At 39.7% G+C, this 19,119-nt stretch overlaps 1 protein-coding gene across 1 annotated transcript in view; it reads right to left on the bottom strand.

The window, feature by feature from the left end:
* Positions 1 to 2,265: 2,265 nt before the first annotated feature.
* Positions 2,266 to 19,119, bottom strand: part of RAB22A (RAB22A, member RAS oncogene family) — a 49,629-nt gene continuing 32,775 nt past the window's right edge. The window contains exons 4-7 of the mRNA XM_036901887.2: positions 13,297 to 13,368; positions 13,102 to 13,208; positions 12,342 to 12,451; positions 2,266 to 6,402 (exon numbers count right to left, since the gene is read on the bottom strand). Of these exons, the coding sequence (XP_036757782.1) occupies positions 6,305 to 6,402; positions 12,342 to 12,451; positions 13,102 to 13,208; positions 13,297 to 13,368 (387 nt within the window). The 3' untranslated portion in view covers positions 2,266 to 6,304. The remainder of the gene's footprint in view (positions 6,403 to 12,341; positions 12,452 to 13,101; positions 13,209 to 13,296; positions 13,369 to 19,119) is intronic.

Below are 19,119 nucleotides of genomic sequence, written 5' to 3'. Positions count from 1 at the left end.
TGCTCTGTTACAAACTAAGCAAAAGTTCTGACATGTAAACTATCTCATCATGAACAGTAAAAACATTTTGTCACTCAATCATGTTGCCACTGGAAGCCAGAGCCGTCCATTCCCTCTCTGGAAATACTGGTGTTCCTCACTTAGAATTAACTTTTGCGTTTTCTGACAATGCAGTAGACCTGGTGGGCAAACCCCACTGCTGTGACCGCATAAGACAGCCCAGGAAGGGATGTCACATGCACCAGGGAGGAGGCTGGTGCCATTTGTGTCTTTAAGGGAGGGCCCGCTACAAAATGAGAATGAGAGAAATAAGGCAAGAAGTCTGCTTTCATCACAGAGAGGGCAAGATGTCAGTTCTTAAGAAGGTCAGAGGCATGACTGACAATTATGTAAGTGACTCATAAGGTGAAATGATGGAAAGACTGAGCTGGATGAGGGTTAAAAAAAAAAAACTTCTCCAGGGTAATAAAGCTCTGTCTACACAATAAGACAAATGGTTTAAAAATAGAGCCAACCAATCGGTTGCTCTGACTAGCCAGCTGCTGGTAATTTTCCCCACATTGAATTGACTAGTCACTCTGACATCAGGGCCATGATCTGTATTAAGAAAACGTTTCATAAGGTCTGTAATAACCTCATATGCAAAGTAAGTGGAGGTACGCAAATTCAAGCCCTGCTTTCAAAATTTTTCAGGGGATAGAACTGATTATTCAAGTCTAAATTTAATGAAAAAATTAATAAGGAAAACATTATACTAGGACTGAGCCCCAAAGTGAAGTCACACGCTGCTGCCCTGTGCTGGTAATGACCCGGTGGGAGTGGGTGTGCCCCCACCGACCCACCCTGCTCCAGCTAGGTGATCAGGGGGCTCTGCACCCCCATTGGGAAACAAGATATGCTTGGCTTTCCTACAACATGACATAAAATATGGGAGTTTCCTGGACAACTTCAGTTCTGAGTAAAGATTACCGCCCTATGTGTGAAATGCTACTTTAAATATAACTTCCTCCAAACTATTGCATTAAACAATTTGCTTCCTAAAACAGTGAAAAGTTGCTGAATCAAGAAGTGGCATCAAAACCAGCACGTTTTGTTTCTGTTGCATGATTAAGGAGAACATTACAGTTTAAAGCTGCCAATTAAAGAAGGCTCTTTCAAGAAATTGTTACTGTCTTAGGATTTCCTATTCACTGGTGAACTCTAGGCACTTGAATTCCTGTTCACAGAAAGCTACCCAGAATTTTGTTTGTTTCAACTATGAAGCATTTGATGAGGCACTGGGATCATACAGATCTGAAAATGAACTGGCAATAAATCAAAACTTTTTTGGGTAAATTTGTTAAAAGTCTCCAGGTTTTAATTCTAGTAGCTCTTGATGACACATCCTAATCTTACTATGGTTAAAATGTTCAATGCAATAAAAGGAAAAGAGATATATCTTTTTATTGAACTTCTGAATCTTTTTGTTTTGAAGCCAAAAATATTCTACCTTATAACTGATTATACTCCTAAAGGAAAGAACACAGATATTAGTTATTGCTGATGGTACAGACCATCACATTAAAGTCGATCCTTTAAAAATCTACTGGAAGTCCTTCCAGATTTGTACAGAAAGTCATTTTCCTGTAGGCTAAGAGAACCCGGAAGGACAAACTGAGAAATAATGGAGATTCTTGGTTCTATTTATTCCCTTTCTTCATTATGTCTAATGAAACTTCATCACAGCAGGTCTCTCACTTATCATTCTCTTAGACTGAAGAAGTAGAGGCTCCTGAAAAATGTAATACTCTTCTAATATTTTTTAGCCTTTCATTTGCACATCAAACACGACAAATGCCCCAGAATTCCATTAATGTTTCTGGCAAATCACATAATCAAATTGCCTGGGTTTCTATTACTGGAAGTCAAGACATGTAACTCTGCTGTCAGGAAAAACTGGCAGTTGTTTCTTTCAGTCCAAGGCTAAATTCCACTACCACCTCCCTTTTCTGAAACTACCCTGGATAATGTTTATCTGGATAAATCTGTCACTTGGAGTGTTTTCTTTTTTAATAGTACCACAGGAATTAAAACAAATCTCTTAAACATTTGAATCATTTCTAAATGATTCAAGCTTGACCCTTGAAGGCATATTCCACTTCTTCCCTTTAAAAAATATTAACTGTTAGAGGTAGACAATCTCTTGGAATCAAATAGTAAACAGAAGTCATGCTGCTAATCCCTTTAAAACAAATTTAAATAACAAAGATTTTTTTTTTTTACAGGTTCACACTATCTAGCTTATCACAGTTGTTGAACTTTCATTATAAAGTTAGGACAAGCATTTATAGCCAAGTGAGTTTACACAGGGTAGCAGCCTGGGATTGCGGGCTGTCACTTCTCCAGAACGTTCTAAGCAGGTACCTAGTACAGATCAGAGTGAGGGGCTTCCAGTAACTTTTCCCAGAGGAAAGGATTCTCTCATTACATAGACAGGTTCTTAGAAAGACATCAGTGTAGGTGGCTCATCTGTCACATACATAACATACTGTGCACCTATATTCTGTATACTAAAGGGCCATGAATCATGTTCTGAGTGTGTTCTGAAAAACTGAGTGAAAAAATGCGTTATACAAACTTATGTAACTGCTTTGGCAACTCAATGTCAAAATATAAAAGCCACATGTGAAAATGAACAAATGCCTTTTCAAGCTCTGAGGCTGATGTGCCAATCAGTGTGTGTAGTTTGAACCAAACCTACCCACTTCAACACAAGTGCCATAAATTACAGATATTCTGGCTTGACATCTCTAGGAAAGCCACGGAATAGTTACCTAAGGGACATTTTCATTACTGTATCTTCCAGAGTTTAACTTAGAAAGGAGGTCTCCTAGACTTATTTTCCTTCTTGAGAACAGGAAAGAAATAAATACAAGACTTAAAGTTCTGAAATTAAGTCTGGTTTTCTTCCCCTTTTCATATATTTAAAAATAATGACAAGTGATCACCTCAAGAAGGACACTAGCCCACTTAAAGGATGAGAGCAAGCCTCTTAATACAAAGGCTCCATCCTTTCAAACATTGGGTGACATTCAGAAGTGCATGTATAATGAGAGGTGGGCACTTCAAACAAATCCTAAATGGGCAGCAAGGAGGTATGCTATTTTAAAGGAACTAAATCTTTCAGTTGCTGTGTGTAGAACTTATCCTGACTGTGGCTGAAGAGCAGGTGATGGAGGTTTCATTTGGACTCAGAAGGACTTGCAATAGGTACTTCTCCTTAATCACTTCTTAAAGAGTTTAAAATGAAGGACTCTTAATCATATCCTTGCTTTATGTTCTTTTAATCACCAAATGATAGTTAATTAGTTATCATAGAATCAGAAAAACACATGTGTGAAAGGGGAGTTCTGGAGATCAGCCGTCATTAGGATGCGACACCTGCAAAGAGCTTACTTCAATTTCTTTGAGAGGAATCAATATACACTTGCAGCTAATTAGTAAGTTTTCTCTTTTCAGTCCCAAAAGTTTTTAAAAATGGCCCTGTGTCTTAAGGGAACCAAAAGATGATGTGTACAGACAGGCTATATCTCAATTCTTTTCACATCTAGACTTTTCTCATAAGACACAACAATAAAGAATATATGAAATGTGTATTAGATTGTCATTTAGGTAAATCATCCAAAGCGTGTTCAAAATAAAACACTGATTCTGACTTTAATATTCATCTTTTCATTTTAGAAGCAAACAAAAGAAAAAGTTTTTTCCCATTTTCATTGAGTACAGATTAAGGATCTGATATAACAATGTGTTACTAAGCATTAAAAAGGTTGCACATGAAAATAGCGCCATGACCGTTTCTGAGACAGGCTGATGGAAACAAAGGGAGGAATTTTTCCTCCCCAGAAATGTGTGAGGAGCAATGGTGTTGCACAAGCCCACAGTACTCACTCCCTTAGGAAGGCATGTGGCCTTAACCAAACAGAATCACTGTCTACATATGGGGAAGAGTATGAGAAACTATGGGGACACCAGCTGTGGAGGGCTGAAGAGATGGACCTGTTTTGGGCTAAATGCAGAACATGTCCCAGGACCACTAGAGGCATTTAGAAGGCTTGCCAACAGAAAGAGGCACTGAAGCACTGCGTCTTTTCCTGTGCACCCGGACGCCATGAAATCATCAACAGTGACTGACAGGTTTCTTGGGAAAAAATGTGAAGGTTGAAGATCTGCATCATCGTTTGGTGAAGTAAGTCAGAGAGGGCCCACATGCCTCGCCTCTTTGGTAATGAGCCAAGAGACCTCTGTTTTTATTTTGCTGTTGTGGAGATAGAGGCCCAGTAGTGGAATGTTTGGGACACATGGGAGCAGTGGCCAGATGCCCTGATCTATCTGGATTTATATGAAGTAAAGTTAAGCCACCTTTATTTATAATAAGCCCCACCCTGGAAATCACGGCGTTTCTCCCAAAGCTTGCTAATTTCATGTTGGAAAGAAAGCAGGATGCTGGGGGTGGGGGTACAGAGTCCCAAGTATTTTAAACAAAACGTTAGAATTTTCCTAACTACATTCCTTTTCTGTGATTTCAGTAAGAATAAACAATTTCAGATGCTTAAGATATACACCAGGGAAAAGGAAATAATTTTTTACTTAATCTGAGTTATAATTTTCCCATTAAAATCTAACCATATCAAGTGGGGGTCACAAAGAAGTAACAATTATTTTTAAGAGTTTCGACTGTTCAGCTTAAGGATAGCTCTGAAAACAAAATTTAGTTTGAGATTCAAGCTGTTTCATTTCCTTTTAATCTTGTAAATTTCCTTCCCTTACAATACTCAGGTTGGAAGGGTGCCAAATTAGACCAAGAACAAATTTTCACCAACTTCACTTCGGTGCTTTATTTTTAGATTATATTAAAAACCTCATTAGGCTCCCTGAGGGAAAAGAGTGTTAACCACTAACAGAAGCAGGGAAAATAAAGGAAATGGAAAGATAAGCTATAAGCTAAATTGTTAACAAGGAAAGCTCTCTTAAAACACTTGGTCTGAGGTTGCTGTAAAAGCTAAAAGAAACTTATTACCAAGACCAGGTGAATGACTTGAACTTGGAGTTTATAATTTTTTATTTTACCCCAAGGCTAGGAGGGGGCCAGTCAGGATTGTCAAAGTGGTGTATGTGGTCATGATGACTTCCAGATGGGATGGATTTGGAGGCGAGAGGGTGGGTGGAGGGCAAGGCAGAGAAATCTTTAAAGACTGTAGGCCAAGACTGCTCTATGCTTTGTGCACAACATAAATGTGCTTCACAGAGTCTCTGTGGATAGGCTAAGATAGGTGGACATACACAAGAGACTGGGTGCAAGATTTAATGGAGTGTTGAATGAAACAGAATTTATTAATGTATTTACATAATTTATAATCTTTAAGCAATGGTCTATAAATATAGACTACAAACTTTACATATGCTAAGCAACAGATAATGATTTCCCCTCCAAAGTATTTGGGTTAAATAAAAATTTGACAGCATTTACACCATTTTCTTTACTCTTTTCTTCCTCCTTTCAAAACCATTGCTAGTTAGTTTAAACATATGCAACTCAATTTATTCCAGGCAGCTTCTCTATCACTGCAATCTTGATCATGACAGCTTATATAAAAATTGCCAGTAATGTGTTTGGTGACACACACATGACAGGGTTGGAATGCAGCCCAGGGTGAGCTCTGCATCTGCTGTTATTGTTGTTCATTTGCTGTATGCAATCTGGGCTAATGTACTCAATGAAAAGTGCTTTAGAGATGGGATGAAATCATTCCATCAGTCCTATAAATAACCCATTTTAGCTTCAAATAATAATTGCCACCCCTTTACTTATGACAACCTATCACATTTTAAATGATACAACTACCTATAACAGCGGTAATGGGAAAAACCAAGGAAATTATAATCTCCACAAGGTCTTTTTTTCCCTCCAGAACCATGAAAGTGCTAAATTTCCCTTTACAAATGTTACATAAAACCCTGATTACAAAACTACTCAATTTAATCCTACCATCTATACAATTATATGTTCCTTTTCACAATGTCAAAAGCCAATGATGTAGTCCCTTTGTACACCAGAGATTTTTTACATAACAGAAGTCCACACACTGGAATATTATTGCTGGAGTCTCCAGAAAGGACACAGAACAGGTCACTTTCCATGAACCCTTTATGCATGAGGAAGACCCAAGCCCGGCTAGGCGAAACCTGGCAGCAGGGCCCCCAGACCTCCCGTTAGCTTTCAGGACCACCTACTTCATCATCAGGCCTAGGAGGCTGAGCTCAGTCAGCAGCAGCTCCGCTTTGGCTCGGAAGGCTGTCTTCGGAGTTTGAAGCCCTTACCGCCAGATGGCGGGTTGGCGTCAGTGGATGGAATTCTTCGACCTAAACCAAGAGGGAAGGAAAGGGAGTGAGATTTGACTTTCCAAATCTGTTCATTCTCAGACACAACAATTTTGCAGATGCAATCTGACAGGTTTCATTAAAATAAAAAATGTTTCATAAACTGTCAATTTTGGAATAATTTTAGACTTACAGTAAAGTTGCAAACATATGCTAGAGGGTTGCTGTATGCCCCTCACCCAGTTTACCCTCATGTTACTATCTTGTATTACACAGGACGTTTGTCAAGATGAAGAATTCAACATTGGTCCATCACTAGGAACTGAACTCCTGGTTTCTTTCAGATGCCGTCACTTTTCCCACTAATGTTCTGTTTCTGTTCTAGAGTCTCAACAAGGACATCACATAGCAGTTAGAAAAAAAATTTTAATTAAAAAAAAAATTACATGTTTAAAAAAAATGTTCTGAGTAGGTATTGTAGGCACATAGTAAAAAAAAAATCAATCAGAAATGCTCATGGCAGAGGCCACCTTCCAGAGACAGGTGTGACAGACATGCACTGTGCACACACCTCTACTTGTCTCCCTTCTTAAAACCCAGACAGAAGCAGACGGTGTGTACTGTTCTCCCCCTTGCTGTGCTCACTTATATACCCTGGGGATTGTTCCATCACAGCATTCCTTTTAATAAAAGCTCTATGATACTGCATTGTATGGATGTATCATAAATTTACTCATTCCCCTGTTGACGGGTATTTCATTTGTTCCCAGTATTTTGGTGATATGGACAATAATGCAAAAAACGTCCTTGCAACCCTATGAGTGCATGTGTAGGATAAACTAACAGGGGTGGAAGGGCTGGGTCACACAGTTCTACGCCCGGGTATTTATCTGGCGCACACACTGTGTTCCCAGTGTACGTCTAGCACAAATGCAAGAAGGACATGCAATTTAAACTTTGACAGATGCTGCCAAACTGTTCTCTGAAGAGGCTGTGCCATTTTTTTCTCCTACCAACAATGCATGAGAATGAACAGGTTTCACTTTACTGCTCTGGGATGCATAATGTCATTTTCGAGAGAAACCTTAAATCACCCGTCCACCTACCTAGCTGATCACTGCAGGGTTGCTTCTTATACAAAAGCTTTCCTGACTCTCTCCCACACCACACTGAAATTAATAAGGAGCCAGAAGCATGTTATTATATATTTGTTTATGCAACTATCTCCCCTGAATTAGATCCTAATAAGCTCTTCAAGGGAAGAGATCCTATTTCTCATCTTTATGTTTCCAGTACCTACTAGGCACAGTACCTGGCATGGAGGTGTTCTGAAAGCATGAATTGACATATGCATTGTTTGGCATTAACAAGGCTGAGACAGAACCTGCCAATTCTCAGCTCCTTGGTGGCCAAGCGTAAAGCCTCCAGCACGTCGAGCAGCCTGTGAATCTGGGTCGGTAGCACACAGCAGGGTTCTGCACGACTAGAAAGTGTCTCCCAGTGTGTCCTACAACTACATTAAAAATGCCTGTGGACACTGTTGTGAATTAATCTCAATTTTAAAAGATTTACTAAAGTTTCCTGTCATTACACATTTCTCAATGAATAGATACTAGAAATACATCTTCATGACTTGGGAATAGGCAACGATTTCTTAAACAGGAGCCAAAAAATGCTAACTATAAAGAAAAATAAGGATAAATTGCATTACAGTAAGATTAAAAAATTCAGTTCATATAAAGAGTTGATTCAAAAATCAAAGTCAAGCTACCAAGTAGAAGATATTTCTAAAACACATAAATCAACGGTGGAATCATATCCAAAATAAACTATAAACATTAAGAAAAAGGCTTAATATAACCTAATAGGAAAGTGGGCAAAACTTCACAAAAGATACTATATAAAAGTAGGTAAACATCTAGAAAGGTGCTCTACTTCATTAACTGTCCTAAAAATGCAGATCACTCCCTACCCACCAGAGATGGAGAGGAACTGGCATTCTCATACACCACTGGTCTGAGTGTACACTGGGATAACCACTTTGAACACACACTGGAAGTGAATGAGTACTGAACACATGCATACACAATGACTCTGCAGTTCTTCTCACAGAGGTACTATGTGTAATAACTCAAAATGGGACAGCACTGCAAATGCTTATCGATAGACTGGGTAAGTACCACTGTGGATCGTCTCCCCCGCACTCCACACACACACACACACACACACACACACGATGAGAATGAACCGTGCTATGACATGGATTAACCTGGGTAAGTACCACTGTGGATCATCTCCCCCGCACTCAACACACACACACACACACACACACACACACACACACACACACACACACACACACACACACACACACACACACACACACACACACACACACACACACACACACGATGAGAATGAACCGTGCTATGACATGGATTAACCTAACAAACGTAAAGCACTGAGATATATCTATTTAAAAATATATAAAGTATGGGAAGTGGGGGTATAAGTGGAATAGGTGAAGGGCATAAAGATGTACAAACTTCCAGTTATAATATAAATAAGTCACACGGACAGAAAGTACAGCATTGGAACACAGTCATACCTAATAACTGCATGGTGACAGATAGTAACTCCATTTATTGTCGTGAGCATTTTATAAGGTATACAATTATTGAATCACATTTAAATGGTCAATTAATATATTATAAAGGAGGCAAGAATATACAATGGGGAAAAGAATGTCTTCAATAAATGGTGTTCGGAAAATTAGACAGCCAACATGCAAAAAAATGACGCTAGATCACATACTTACACCATCCACAAAAATAAACTTGAAATGGATTAAAGACCTAAATATAAGATGTGAAAACATAAAACTCCTAGAAGAAAACAAAAGCAGAAAACTCTTGAACATTAGCAATTTTTTTCTAAATATATCTCCCCATACAAAGGAAACAAAAGCAAAAATAAACAAATGGGTCTACAACAAACTAAAAAGCTGCACACCAAAGGAAACCCTCAACCAAATGAAAAGGCAGCCTACTAAATGGGAGACTATATTTGCAAATTATATAACTGATAAGGGATTAATATCCAAAATACATAAAGAATTCATACAACTTAACACCATAAAAACAAAATAACCCAACAGAAAAATAGAGGACTCAAATAGACTTCTTCCAAAGAAGACAGGCTGACAGGCACATGAAAAGATGCTAAACATCAATACTCACCAGGGAAACACACGTCAAAACCACAATGAGATACCACCTCACACCAGCCAGAGTGGCTGGTATCCACAGGACAAGAAATAATAAATGTTGGCAAGGATGTAGAGAAAAGGGAACACTTGTACATTGCTGGTGGGAATTTAGAATGGTGCAGCCTCTATGGAAAAAAGTATGGAGATTGCTCAAAAACTAAAAACAGAAATATGATAGGACCCAGTAATTCCACTTCTGGGTATTTACCCAAAGAAAACAAAATCACTAATTCAAAAAAGTATACGTACTTCTATGTTTATTGCAACATTATTTACAATAGCCAAGATATGGAAACAACCTAAGTGTCCATCTATAGATGAATGGATAAAAGGATGTAGTATATATACACAATGGAATATTAATCAGGCATAAAAAAGAATGAGATCTTGCCATTTGCAACAAGTGTGGACCTAGAGGGTATTATGCTAAGTGAAATAAGTCACAAACTGATTTCACTTACATGCAGAATCTAAAAAAATAAAACAACAAACAAAATAAAGATAGACTCATAAATGTGGAGAAAAAACTGGTGGTTACCAGAAGGGAGGGGGCAGAGGGATGAGTAGGTGAAGGGGACAAAGATTTAAAAATTCCACTTATAAAATAAGTCACGGGGATGAAAAGTACAGCATAGGGAGTATAGTCAAGAATATTCTAATACCTTTGTGTGGTGACAGATGGCAACTACACTTACTGTGGTGAGCATTTTGTAATGTATGTGACTGTCAAATCACTATGTTTTACCAATATAATACTGTACATCAACTATACTTCATCAAAAAAATTTTTAAAGCAGAAAGAAAAAAAAGTATAAAAATAGGCAAAAGAAATTGGAAGTCAGCAGTTAGGATGGTGGCTCCTCTGCAGGTAGAGGAGGAACTGGAAAGGAAAGAGTGAGGTTCCAAGCAGTGGTCTCAGTGCCAATGACAGGAGGATATTGTTGGTGAAAATCTCTGACTTTACACTTCTTATATGAGTGCTTTTCTGTGTGTATATTACACTTCAATAAAAAGTGCGCCAAGCACTGTGCTAATGCAATTTTACAACACCCAATAGACAGCAAACTTAATTTATATCTAAGTTTTTCTAATTTTCGTGAACATATACTTTTTATTTTTCACAGTTAAATGAGTATATACATGCACGTTTTTTATATAAGCACTTTCACTACTGGCGTAGTTCACTACCTTCCTATTTTCAATATTGCAAGAGTAAAGAACACTTAAAAAAAGTGATAATTTTAGCACACTCCTGACACCACACTCATATTTTAGCTTGAACTGTGAAAAATTCCTAACTGGCCTCAGGTTGCCTTTCAAGCACACATCTATCTGGGTAACTGTTATTTACAATCTAGGAGGACAATAAATTTCATGACTTTCAACACTGACACGAAGGCGCTGGACTGCAGGCTGTACCCAGCAAGCCACTGCCTACCCAGTGGCACAGGGGCTGGGTAGGCCTGCACAGTACTCTGAAAACACTGGAATTAGTGGCTTAATCTAAACAACAGAACATGTTACATAATATTCAGACCTCTGGTTCTCTAACAAACTAAAATCATCAAAAAATAAAAATACCCGCCTTCCCTGCCACCCCCTCTCCCCCAGCAACCAGGGGTCTACATTCCAGCACAACCCCCAACCTGCCAGCTGTCATCAGTGTCACCAGTGCTTCTGACAGTGCCCCAAGCTCAGCACTGGCTCCACAAGTGGGCTGTCCCTGCCTGGAACTGGGGGATGCTGGAGTTCATAACCCTCCTTCACGTGGCTAAGGGCACTACCAGCTTCAGTAATCTCAGGTCTCACCAAGGATGGACCTTGATGAGTAAGTTCACTGTGACCTCTGGGCCTTTTCTTGTCCTCCACAGAGAAACCTGACATGTTCAGTTAGCAAGAATCCCAGGTCTCTGCACAGCCCCTTCTGTCAGGTCTCAGCTCCAGCATCACCTCCTCAGAGAGGCCTTCCCTGACTGCCTACAGGTAAGCTCTCACTTCAGCTTGTATTATTTTCTTCTCATCACTGCTTATCATCTAAAAGGACCTTACTTAGTTTTGTGTTCACCCTGTCTCCCACAGTAGGACGTGCACGCCAGGGTGCAAGGGGCCACGCCTGTCTTGTTCACCACTGTCTCCCGAGCTTGGAACAGTTCTCCACAGATACTCTGATGAATTTAAATGCAGCAAACAAACATGGAAACCATCTGTGGAGGACCCCAAGGCATGCAGCAGCCCTCTCCCAGCCGGTGTCATCATGTCACCACTTCTGGAAAGGGAAGGAGGTGGCTGGGAAAGAGTGGGCTTACCTTTCATTGACCCAGTATTAATTTTTTAGGGTTTTCTTACAATAGAATTACACATACATTTCATGTCCTTTTACTTTGTTCATTTGCGATGATTTTCAATGACTAATTGAAGCACATTTAAAGAGAGAAAGAGGGAGAAATGACAGCTCCCAGGACCTCAAGGCTCTGTGCGCTATTTTACCAGGAACATTCTTTTTAAAAGGACTACCAGTCATCAGGCAGCAGTTCTCCAGCGATTAGAACACCAATATGAAAACCAGCTGTCAGTCTTACATTCTCAAACCTCACTGTGCTCAGAACGGTTATCAGAGACTAGACTATACTATGAATGAAGGGAATTCTAACCAGCAAGATAATTGTTTTACGTTGCTCTGCACAGATGAAACCCATAAAGCAGAGATACTCACTAATTTCTATAAAGAGTTCATTTACGTTTATCGCGTTTTTTGCGCTGGTCTCTACAAAAACTGCATGGATGGAGTCGGCGTAGTCCTTAGCATCTCTCTCCATTACTTCTCTGGAAGGCAACAATTACAAATCAAATTCTATCTGTTAATGCTATCCCCACCTACCCAGTAATTAGCTAAATTTATGATGACAGAGGATGTCACGAATGGCTGGTGGTTGAGCCCCAATGCATGGCCCTCCCCATTTTGTCACTTCTATGGTACAAAACACAACCTGGCACTACTGGTAGTGCCTCAAATGTAATGATCAGAGTGGCAGGGGCTTCTATCCCCCTAAAAGCAAAGCCCCTGCACTGGGAATCCTGGAAGTAGTCCAGAGAAATTGTCAATAAATGTGTTTTCCTTAAAATATGTTTTCCCCATTCAAGTACCCTATGTCATGTGAGCTGGGGGCTACCTTTATTTCGGATAATGTCACATTCAATAACAACATTTAGATAAATTATACACCTGTCTATATATGTAGATAGACGCATATATATTTATGGACACACAGACACTTATTTATATATGCACACACGTATGTATAAAATATCATTAGCTCCAAAAAGTTTGAAACTTTAGAATTCCAACCGAACAACCAGTTAAGGAACTTTTCAATGTCAGAGATAAAATAAAAGCAAGATTCTTATACTGGATATTGCTCAGTCAGAAAAGGAACACAGAATCAGCACGGACATCTCCTGTTGTAATAACTTACCTAACATCGATAAGATCGCACTTATTTCCTGCAATGGCGACTACGATATTAGGTGGGCCATGCTGTCGAAGCTCTTTTACCCAATTCTTTAATGTTGAAAATGTCTCCTGCAACACAAAAGAGCAGAGCAACTGGGGACCTAAGCAGCCAAAAGAGAGTTTTCAAAGTAGTCTAAAGAAAACATGCAAGTCTTACTTCTTTTGTGATATCATAAACAATTATAGCTGCAGCCGACCCTCGGTAGTACATTGGTGCTAAGGCACGGAACTGCAGAGAAGGGGGGAAAATAACAAAATTGGGGAACTGGTTAAATATGCTTTTTATTAGACTTTTTAACCCATTATCCTTGCACAAAAGGTAATCTTTCTCTCAAGCCAAAGAAGATGACATGATGCTTTAAAGCAAATGAACCAGTAATCACCAAAGGCAAAAACTTTCAATGTAACACTGAAATGTCTCTCAAAAGATAGTTTAGAATACAGTTTTATAGGAATTGAATATGGTGCTATAAACAATTGTTACAGCTAAAAAGGCTTTTTAATTGAACTCAATGTTGTAATTTCCAAATTCACTTATTCAATAGTCCTTTAAACTTTGGCTTTCCAAATTATCAAGGAGATAAAAATAATGCTGTGAATAGTTCTCCAGAGAAATGACTGCATTTGGTTGTCGTACAGATAACCCAGTAATCTAAATGCTGACTGTAGTACAGAAATGAGTACACATTTACACTCCCTACTCGGATGAGTCTGTAACTTGCTTTTTTGATATCTCTGTGCACATGGCAATTCCCGAATGCAGGTACATATCTCATTTCACTTACATGAATTTAACTCTGTAAGTCCATCTCCTTCCCACCCATCACCTCTGCCTTCCACGTATGCTACAGGGAGGGAAGGGAAGGCAAGGAGAGGAATAACAATTTAAATGGCAAGACTGATTCAGCGGGCCCCTTCTCTTGAGGAGTGTGAGATGGAAAATGGGAAGCTCTTTCTCAGTCAGCGTAGGTTCCTGGGCGGAGATATCTACCAGTGTGAGCAGCTCACTCGGTGAACGATGTCAATATTTAAAGATGAGAATTTTACCTGTACCTGACCTCTGCCTTACAGCCTGACTAGGAAACCTGACCCTGGCCCAGGATGCGATGCCACTGGGCCCTCCTGCTCTTGGTTCTGGTGGCTTGCCATCACCTATAGGCAGGCACTGTCATCAGAGGTGAACGCCTGGTGCACAGAGAAATTCACATACAGAATTAAAGACTCTGTACCTTTCGATCCAATGAACCCATCGGCTTTTAAACTTTTCGTATGAATTTGAGTTTTACAAAAGAAACTGAAATTACGACTGCGAACTCTGTGAAGGGGAGCTTGCATGTCTGTTTAGTGCACCATTTTATCTCTGGGGCCTAGCACCAGGCACACTGTAGGTAAGCAAGAATTGGCAAATAAATGAATAAAAAAACTTTTTAAGTACAGGCGATGGTAAACTAAATGTCAGCTCCAGATGTCAACACATAAGAACTAGTCTTTGTGAGAAAGTTCCCTGCTTCTGAGCTAAAGCCTGGTAACTTCCAATAAAATTCAAATTTTAGAGAGAAGAGCAAAATAAGGGTTGTAAACAAAAAGCAATACAGAAAAAGAAACATGATTAAGTAGAAAAGACATTGACTTCCATGGGGTGAGTGTAAGGAGAGCACATGGGGGAACAAAGGTTATGGCAACAGCTTTCAATTCTGATGAATTATACTGGTGACGGCCTTTACGTAGTGGTTGGAGTTTTTCTTTTGCATTCAAATTCGTAAGGTAAAATTTATATAGAGAAAGCAAAAATCTTAAGTTTGATAAAAGATCTTAACTTTTGCTAAAATGACAAATGGGTATGTAAATTCATGTAAACGCCATTCCACCAAGACACAAAATATTATCACAGAAAATCCCACACCCCTCTTATTAAACATCCTTCTTTACCTTGACAATAACTCTTTGTCTTCAGGTCTATTTTACTAATATTTTTTGATACCAGAATGGTTTTCTTTTGCTCATGGTTTGCACAGAATATCTTTATCTATTTTCTTATATTCAAGCTACCTGTTTTTATGTTTGACATAATCCTTATACCAGCATGTCATTCAATCCTGATTTTTTATCTAACCTGACAACCTCTGCCTTCTAAGTGTAATGTTTATTCCTTTACATTTGATGTGCTTATCAATATATTTGGTCTTCCTGATAATAGGTCTACATTTTGTTACTTGTTTTATATTTTTTCCATTACAAGTAAGCCCTATTTTTCCTCTCCTCCCCTCTTTTGCATTAACTGAATACTTTTTTAGTCTTCAATTTTAATATATTCATTTGCCTACTGGCTTTTTAGTTATATCTTCTTAGATCAGCTTTTTAGTTCCAGTTTTAAATATTCTTATAACTATATCTCATTTCTCCCTCACAGTCCAGAGTTTAAAATGCATGACCTTACGCAGAACACCAGAACCCTGAGAGGGTCTTTTTATCTCACTGTCCTCTGTGCTGTTGTCGAGTACCTTAAATCTACATACTATAAACCATGTAATTCAATGTTATGCTTTCTGTCAGTACAGTCTTAAAACACTAAAAATAGCCAGTAGTCTTTTAAGGAAAAAAAATATTTATATATGTATTATTTCCGGCAGCTATGATTTTTTCCTATGGGCCTGAGCTACCATGTGGGGTCACTTCCCTTCACCCTGAAAAACTTTCTGGGACGGCTGCTGCATCATCTCAGCTTTAGCTTTTTTTTTTTAAGTGTCTTTACTTAGACTTCATATTTGGAAGAGAATTCTGACAGCTAGACAGACTGACCTTTTTTGCTTTTAGCCCTTTGAAGCTATTGCTCCACCGTCCTCTGGCTCCAGTTTCTGCGCGAAGCTGGCCATCATATGTACTGTTGTTCCCTGTATATACTGTGTTTATTATCTCTGCCTGCTTTCAAGGTATTTCTCTTTACCTTTGGTTTTCAGCAATTCAAGGATGATGTACCTAGATGTGGCTGTCCTCGTACTCATGGATTTGCTGAACTTCTTAGATTTGTGAGTTTATACGCTTCACGAAATCTGGGAAACTTTCAGCCATTAGTTCTCAAAATGTTTTTTTCCTGCCCCGCTCAGCCCCTTTGAATTCTGGGTCTCCAGTTACACAGGTGGGACTGTCTGACCCTGTCCCTGTGGCTCTGAGACTGCATCTATCCTCCCAGCTCTTTCTCGCCTCTTTCGTTGGCTCACTTGTTTCATCACCAATCCAGTGGTTTTTTCATTTTAGACATTATAGTTTTCAGTTTCAGCATTTCCATTCGATTATTAGTTTCCAATCTGTGAGAGATTCTCCATCTGTAGTTAAGACTACTTTCCCTTTACATCTCTGAACATATTTGAACACGCAGGTTTCTCTGCAGTGTTAACACACTGGCCCGTAGTGCTGAGCCTGGTGTTACACAGGGTCAGGGTGGGTCTCCCTGGCTTTGCCTGCAGTCCTAGGATGCAGGCTTTTCTGAAGTCCAGTGGAAGCTGAGGGTGTTTGCCAGTGCCCCCGACATGCCAGGTTCACACTCTCCTGCACACCTGGTTTTCCTGTGGTGAGTGGCAGCCGGGTCTCTGCTCAGTATCGTCATCCCTCTCTCTAGCTGTTGCTTTCTGTTGGGTTCCTTAGTGTCTCCCCTTAGAATTACTTAGGACTCGCAATCTAGGGATCAAGCAAAGACCTGAGGGGAATTCATGAGATTTGGGGGCTTCCCTCTTTGCTGGATCTCTTTTCTGGGATTTGCCTTCTCTTTTTACAACTGCTCTAGCAGCCTTAAACCCTGTCCTCAAATACTACAAGCCACAAATGGCCTTTCTGCCTGAGGCTTCACTACCCTGTGCAATATGAACAGGCAAGTGCCATCTGGGGAAAAACGATAAAACGCTGAGTATCACCCAATATGTTCCTTTCAGTCCCGGACTGCATCCGGTTGCTTGACATTGCCTTCAAATAGTTGTTTTTTAGTGTTTTGTCCAGAGTTCAAGTGTAATTGCTACCTCTGGAAAGGTCAGTCTGTCACAATTCACTACACTTCTAACATTAAAACTCTTGCCATGTCCTTTTGTTGTAAAGAAAGAAGGTGGTGGCTTAAAATACTCAAAGGATGTCAGCACATCTATGCTCCAAATCCAACTCTAGATTAGGGGTCAGCCAACTTTTTTGGAAACAGCCAGGTAGTAAATATTTCAGGCTTTGTGGGTCCAAGCACAGCTACTAAACTCTACTACTGAAGAGTGAAAGCAGACATAGGCAATATGTAAACAAAGAAGTGCACCTGGGTTTCAATAAAACTATTAACAAAAACAGGCAGCAGACTGGACGTGGCCCACAGGCCACAGTGTTGAGACCAGATCTAGATGATACTAAGCTGTTGCACTTTTCCTTGATTTTAAACACAAGAACAGCTCCCTAGGTGACTACTGTGACAATGAGTCATGCCTTCCTGATGCTCTGACCTCTAGAAATACTCATGAGGTTTAAGTCATCACATTAAGATTCAGGGACATAAATCTGGATGCACTTTTAGACTCTGGTTAAGAAGCTTTCTAAAATGACCACAGGCAGATGGCAAGTATTTGAAATGCTGTTGCTACATTTTGTGATGTAGTTCTGATGTGGGTTTGTGACGGTTATTTGTGCCCGGTGTGGAGTCTGTCTCCACACTACTGCAGGGACCCTTGTTAGTCAAGCATGATTGGTAGAAAAAGGTCACTTAGAAAGAATTCATTTAGGATAGTAAAAATGGACAGAAAGGTCTGACAAAGAGTTTATCTTGAGAAAATACATTCAAAATTAGGAAAAGTTTCATTTTATCTGATACTAGAAAAAACTTAGTTTTATTATTGAATCAGGAGCTAGTTTCCTGAACATCAAAGCTGATTGAGAACTTGACTGTGATTCTTCTGATAAAACTATAAGCTGGCACAATGTGATATCTATCATTTCATGTTTGACTCTCCTAGTTCTATCAAAAAAAGGGAATTTTACACAAGTGCCTGAATACTTCCTCAGTTTTCTCTAGGTATCTCAACCCCTTGATACACAAATCATTACCTCGTATCATTACCTCGATCAGTATTTTTCTCTTCATTATGTTTAACAAGATCTCTTCAAGCAATAACTTTGCATGGTATTTGTAAAGTTCTCCAAAACCATTTCCACTGACTTAATGAAATCACTTTGCAATCAACTGCAACTGGACTGTTTAGAAAGACAATCCACCTGTCCAAACTGTATATACCAGCAGATGTGAGGATCAAATGGGGAGGATGTTCAAATGATCAGTTCATCATAAAGGGGTTTCATTTTATGATAACTTTTGGTTCCATGATGAATCTCATTACTATAGAGAACTAAATAATAAATATGCAAGTAGAAATTTATAATTTGAGGCATGCAATACTCACAAGGTAGAAGAAGTAGGTGGATTTGTCCTTCCTTATCTATAATAAACTCACATAAACTCACTGGCATCAATACTATGTGCCAGGGGCTGAGAGCAGATGTGAGGACTGTCCCTGCCCCCAGACAGACAAGGAAGGAAATAGGTGACAATCCCATGGCTCGGGGCTATCAAGGAAGGTTTAGTATGTGAAGAAATACCCTGAAGAGTTCAGGTACTGACTGGGTTCAAACAGTATCTGGGCATCAACTCTTGCCAGACACTGCCAGGCACTGGGCACACAGAGGTGAACAAGACACCGCCTCAGCTCTCAGAGATCACAGTCTGCAGGGAGAGCAGTCAAGAAGGGTAAGCGGACAGGCAGCCAAGCACGACTTGTGATGAGGGTCCCGAGGAAAATGATGATGGTGAGGATGGAGAATGAACTGGGGCTCTGCTTAGGTACAGGGGCTCGGAAACACTGAGGGCATGACACTGAACCTCAGCCCAAAGGCCGCAAGGCGCCAGGTGGCCACACTCCAAGTGGAAGGAAGAGAGAGTTCCAGGAGAAGACATCTCTGAAGG

Source organism: Manis pentadactyla, chromosome 5, assembly GCF_030020395.1.
Source record: "Manis pentadactyla isolate mManPen7 chromosome 5, mManPen7.hap1, whole genome shotgun sequence".
NCBI lineage: Eukaryota > Metazoa > Chordata > Mammalia > Pholidota > Manidae > Manis > Manis pentadactyla.
This window is presented reverse-complemented; position numbering and strand designations above follow the sequence as displayed.